Raw genomic sequence first — 6,000 nt, forward strand, 5'->3', positions numbered from 1 at the left:
TCTTTTGTACCCATTTTTGTAATCCGTTTCGTGACTTGTGGTCAGGATGATGCATGTTGCTTTCTTACTCCAAAGGATGCCACCGGAGGAGTCAAACCAGAAGCAAAATTTCCATAGGCAGTTCATTTTCAATCTGAACAGCCAGGGGGAGGAAACAGCAGGAGCTGTTTCCCAGGGGGACAGCGCATGAAAAGGCCAATGGCAGGATCTTTGATTACATCAATGACCCTGGAAATGCTGATGTTTTTACTATTTTGACCTCAGTTAAGTGACAGGGGCTTTTTGGAAACATTTGAACTGAAAAAAAATTCCATTGCCATAAATTGATGAAGCTCTGATTGGATATGTTTACACAGAGCAATCTGTATATGTGTGGGGGAGGGGGGAGATGTTAACAAGAAACTACCTAATCTGCACTTCTCTAATCAATATGTGAACCAAAACACAATTATTCTTTGAAATTCACAGTTCTCCACATTTTGTGATAGTTTTCCAACCAACCAATATGTACAAGAATGCATATATTGCAACAAAGTATGCATAGGAATGTGTATGTTAGTGAAAACAACTAACGAAAAATGCAGCGTATTAGGGAAAATTGCTTGCAAAAATTGGGTACATTAAGAGACATTTGCACTAAAGTGCTGGTTAATTTTCATAAGGATTTTTTCTTAAATAATCACTATTTACTGCAGAAATGTGGACAATTGGATTAAAGACTGAAAAAATGTGAAACTGAGAGAAATCGTAATTGGCAGGTTTGTCCTTCCATAGTGGGAGGAGATTCCTTGGGGGAGAATCCGTCACTTCCTAAGTCCTGCTAGCTTGCACCATCCAAGGTAAAAAATGTAGTGCACTCCTATCTGATTTGGCCTTTAGAAAAAAACCTCCATCATTGATACTAATTGGGTCCCACTGATATTAGTTTTTCCCCCTTTCTGGGGCCGTCAGGGGAACAAGGGGGCTTTGAATCCAGTGGATCCAAAGCCTCCTCTTTTTGCCCATGGCACACCCCGTTTCTGGCCCTCCTGTCCCAGAACCTCCACCAGCAGTATAGCGGCAGTCTGCCATTACACTGGGGAGGCCTCTTCCTGTGGAGAGGGAGGTCTGCAGCATCCTATGGCCCCTCAGCCGCCCTCCCAGGGAACATAGAATTGCTCCCTTAGCTTTGCTTTTAAAAGCATTTACAAACCAAAAAAATGCATGCCATGTAAATGTAAACAAACAAGTTCTTGACTACAGATTTTAACTCATTAAGGTGCACTTAGTTTACTTTAGATGTTATTTTCAAACCCATTCAAAGCTTTATTTCAAATTTCTTTTTATTGCAAGACTTGTGTAGGTTTTTACAAATAACGACAAATCAATAGCATATGCGTCCCTCGCGTTATTTAGATTTTAAGAAAAAACATCAAGGTGCTGAAAACATGAGATACTCATTTTAGCCAGACTTTAGAGCGGTAGGGGAAAACGTAAGTGATTTGTGGAGGTAGTCACCGGGGGGGGGGGGGAGGAAGGATTGACTAGTATTGTATCCATTCCAATTGCCCAAATTTGACACACATTGTATTCATTCATTATGTTACCAATTAATTTTACAAAACAGTGCATTTCTACAAGCAGAAACATTAACAGCAGTAAAAGATTTTCCACCCCTCATCGCTACCTTTCTTTTTTCTTTTTCTTTTTTGTAGATGGAGGTTGCCAGGCCCAGAGTCGGGCCCGATGGGAAAAGTGACAGGGTTGCAGTGCACAGGGAAGGGGCAGTGACATAGATACTTACCTGGGGAAGTCAGTCTTGCTTACCAAGGCACCTGGCTTTATTTTCTAGACACCAAAGCAAGCCAGGACACAGAGCCTGGTGGGCAGTCTGGCTCAGAACCTGCAAACGGCCTATCTCTCCACCGCTTCGAGCGTGAAGAATGCCCCCATCGCTGCCTGGAATGCCACTGGGCAACTTCTAGAGGTCTCTCCGCATAGAGCCATGTCTGAGGCGGGGGCAAAAGTGGGCCTGTTGAAGGAAAGCATTCAGAGCATCACAGGCAGCCTGCTGGGAACAGTCTTTCACTATGCACCCGTAAGTTACAACTCCGTCTCGCAATAGAGGAGGTGGAGTGGCGGGCTTAATTAGGGTGGGCAGCACTTTGGATCTTCACGAACCATTTCCCTGTGCACTAACTAGCTTCTCATTAGGGATAGGGGGAAAATTAGATTCAATTCACAGTTCAAGGTGGTGAACCTAACTAATGTGCACTTTCCAAAACAGTACACGATTCTAAATAAAGCCATCCTTCCAAATTTGTGTAGGACCCTCTGTGGCGCAGAGTGGTAAGCGGTGGTAACGCAGCCGAAGCTCTGCTCACGGCCAGAGTTCGATTCCAACGGAAGGAGGAAGTCGAATCTCTGGTAAAAGGGGTCGAGGTCCACTCAGCCTTCCATCCATCCATGGTCGGTAAAATGAGTACCCGGCATACGCTGGGGGGAAAGGCCGGGGAAGGAACCGGCAATCACACCCCATATATACGGTCTGCCTAGTAAACGTTGCAAGACGTCACCCTAAGAGTGAAACGACTTGCACTATAAGTGCGGGGACACCTTTACCTTTACCTTTTCCAAATTTGTACTGCTCCAAATATGGCAGTGCACTTCTCCAGCCAAGTAGTGTGTACAAAAATGTATATTCTAGGGCGAAGTGTGCATATAAATGCACCTATTCATGAAAACAACATACAAAAATGAACTATGTTAGGGGAAATTGCTTTGCAAAAGTCTGTATACCGGGGGAAATTGCATACAAAAAATTGTGTATTAGGAGAAATTAGAACCAAAAGGCTGATGAATTTTTTGAGGATTTTTTTTAAAAAAACAAACAAAATCATGCAAGCTGATGTGGAAATGTGGTGAACCGAACTTAAGGATGGAAAAATGAGAAACGGAGAAACCACATTTGATACTGTCATCCATCCCTACCTGTCTCACTCACACACATACATTTATTTATTATTTGATTTATATCCCACCCTTCCTTCCAGTAGGAGCCCAGGGCAGCAAACAAAAGCACTAAAAACACTTTAAAACATAATAAAAACAGACTTTAAAATATATTAAAACAAAACCTAAAACCATTAAAAAAAGCTTTAAACACATCTTTTAAAAAAGGTTTAAAAACATTGTTTTTTGGGGGGGGAAAAGGTTTAAAACATACTAAAAAGCAATTCCAACAGAGACGCAGACTGGGATAAGGTTAGACAATTGTTAGTTGCCTTAGGTCTTCGCCCTATGCGCACAGCCTCTCATGTTTTTCTGGCGTGCTGCTGCCCCAGATGGATGGGAATGTCACAGCCACCTGGGTGGAGCTCACTGAATGGGTATTACTGTACTGGATGCAATATACACAGAGAGAGACCCCACAACAAAAAGTTGAAGAAGTTCAAGGATGTAGCCTAGGTTTGTGTGGGCTGTGGCCTTTGGAAACATGTCTAGGGCAGGGGTGGGGAACCAGTGGCCCTCCAGATGTTGTTGGTCCAGTTCCCATCAGCCCCAACCAGCATTGCCAATTGTCAAGGATGGTGGGAGTTGTAGTGCAGGAGCATCAACAGCATGCTCCAGTAGCATGAGAAGATGTTTTTTTAAAGGAGACTTTTTTTAAAGGAGACTTGATAGTTGTGGCCCCCTTTCTGTGGAATTCCTTACCAACTGACCTCCGCTAGGCCCCCTCCTTGATGTGTTTCTGCCGGGCCTTGAAGACCTGGCTCTTCAACCAGGCTGGGGAGGTGGGTTAGGTTTTTCAGGTTTTGTAGTCATTAGTTTGTGGTTTTAATTTTTGTGTATATGTTTTTATATTGAATGTACCATGTATTTTATTGTACGTCGCCCAGAGTGGCAGGACAACCTGCCAGATGGGCGTCTAACAAATCCAATAAATAAATAAATAAATAAATAGAGCCTAGCCTAACCCTTTGAGCCCATCCTGCAGAAGCCAACTTCCAAAAGTTGAGTTGGGAGAATTTTCCTGAAAAAATTCTAGCGTCTGGGTTTGCCCATCCCAAGTTTACTTCTTCTCTGTCTTTTTCTCTCCCACCCCCTGGTTTAGCTTCCAAAGATCTTGGTGAAGCAAGAGGAAACTGCAAGCATGTCCATGGCTAATTCTGAGTCAACCCAAGGTCGGGAAAGTACCCAGCCTGTTTCCACACATATTGAGGAGGAGGAGGAGGAGGAGGAGGAGAGGGGGCTCTCATATAGGCTTCTAGGAATTCGCCGGTCTAGCCGAGGTCACCATCCCCTCTCTTTCCTCAATCTTGATGAGCCCCTCCCTTTGGAACAAGCCACCCACCAACGTCGTCGGAGCTCTGCCTTTGAAGCCGAGAATACCGGATCCCGCAAATCTGCCTTCTCTCCTTACAAGGAGGGGGCCGGTGGCAGGAGATTGAGTGAAGGGCTGTACCGTCCAGGCTCAGAAGTTGCATACACCAGGTCTCACTACACAGGCCTCTATGGCACCACCTTCAAGAAAGACTAAGCCAATCACAGTCCAAAAATCTCTGCTTAGTATCTTGTTCAGTCTTGAGTCTACTGCTCTTGCTGGCTTTGCAAGCTTTGTTACCTGAGAGTAGGTCAACTAGGGCCATACTAGATGATATGTTAAATATGGGGATGCCTTTAGTGGCATAAAATGATTTAAATTAGCACTTTTAAAACACTTTGTTTTCTCCCAAAGAATCCTGGGAACTGTAGTTTACCCCTCACAGAGCTACCATTCCCAGCACCCTTAACAAACTACAGTTCCCAGGATGCTTTTGGGGGAAGGTCATGTGCTTTAAATGCATGGTGTGCATGCATCCCTAGATGGGACCATAGCATGTGAGGCTGTTAACCCATTTCCCCCCATACAGGAGGAGCTCCTGTTTCTCATCTACTGTAGGGGAGGAGTAGCTTTGACAACTTTCATCAGGGCCAGAACCTGGGTTGTCATGCCACTGTATGTCACAGTCCTAATCCTGATTCCTTCTCTCTCTCTCTCCCCCTCCTGCCCCAATCCCAATTCATTCTCTCTCCCCTCACTCCCCAACTGTAGTTTTTAAGGCCACATTCACACCATACAGTTATTCCACTTTAAACAGTCATGACTACCCCCAAAGAATCCTGGGAAGTGTAGTCTGTGAAGGATGCTGATTGTTAGAAGACCCCTGTTCTCCTCATAGAGCTACAATTCTGAGTTCTCTTGGAAGAGGGACTGACAAACTACTAGGAGAATTGTTGCTCTGTGAGGAAAATAGGAGTCTCTTAATAACTCTCAGCACCCTTCACAAACTACACTTCCTAAGATCCTTTGGGGGAAGTCGTGACTGTTTAAAGTGGAATAATAGTGGAATAAATGTATGATGTGAATGGGCCAAAAAGAAATGGTAAAAGAGATGGAGAATCTGTGGCCCTCAACTCCCATCAGCCCCAGCTAACACAGCAAATGTTCAGAGACAATTAGAGTGAGGCCACATTCACACCATAATTCCCCCCCCCCAGTCTTATTCTACTTTAAACAATCATGGCTTCCCCCAAAGGATCCTGGGAAGTGTAGTTCGTGAAGGCTGCTGAGAGTTGTTAGGAGACCCTTATTCTTCTCAGAGAGCTACAATTTCCCGAGTGGTTTAACAGTCAATCCTTCTTCCCAGAAAACTCTAGGAATAATAATAATAGTGGAATAACTATAAGGTGTGAATGTGATCTTGGGAGTCAAGCAACATCTGGAGGGCCACAAGATCCTCAAACCTGATTTTTAATTGCATTTTTACTGTTTCTTTTATTCTTATATAGTATTTTATTGTATTACCGTTTGAATTCTATGCAATGCAAATTGTAATAAAATACAATAAAAGAAATAAAAGAAACAATAAAAATAAAAATAGCACAGTACATTACCATTGCTACAAAAGGCAGAAGAACTGTTCAGTGGTGCACCCAGAGCTTGGAAAAGTTACTTTTTTTGAACTACAACTCCCATCA

General features: G+C 43.6%; 1 protein-coding gene across 5 annotated transcripts in view; it reads left to right on the top strand.

Moving 5' to 3' along the window:
• Nucleotides 1-6,000, top strand: part of PEX11A (peroxisomal biogenesis factor 11 alpha) — a 43,042-nt gene extending 37,042 nt beyond the window's left edge. For 3 of the 5 annotated variants that reach the window (XM_061595415.1, XM_061595417.1, XM_061595414.1), the window contains exons 10-11: nt 1,832-2,077; nt 4,094-6,000. In XM_061595415.1, coding sequence (XP_061451399.1) covers nt 1,832-2,077; nt 4,094-4,519 — 672 coding nt within the window. In that variant the 3' untranslated portion in view covers nt 4,520-6,000. Of the gene's footprint in view, nt 1-1,694; nt 2,078-4,093 lie in introns of those variants that run through there. The other 2 variants (XM_061595418.1, XM_061595419.1) reach the window with 2 other exon arrangements.

The sequence above is a fragment of the Rhineura floridana genome, chromosome 14, assembly GCF_030035675.1.
Source record: "Rhineura floridana isolate rRhiFlo1 chromosome 14, rRhiFlo1.hap2, whole genome shotgun sequence".
NCBI classification, from domain to species: domain Eukaryota; kingdom Metazoa; phylum Chordata; class Lepidosauria; order Squamata; family Rhineuridae; genus Rhineura; species Rhineura floridana.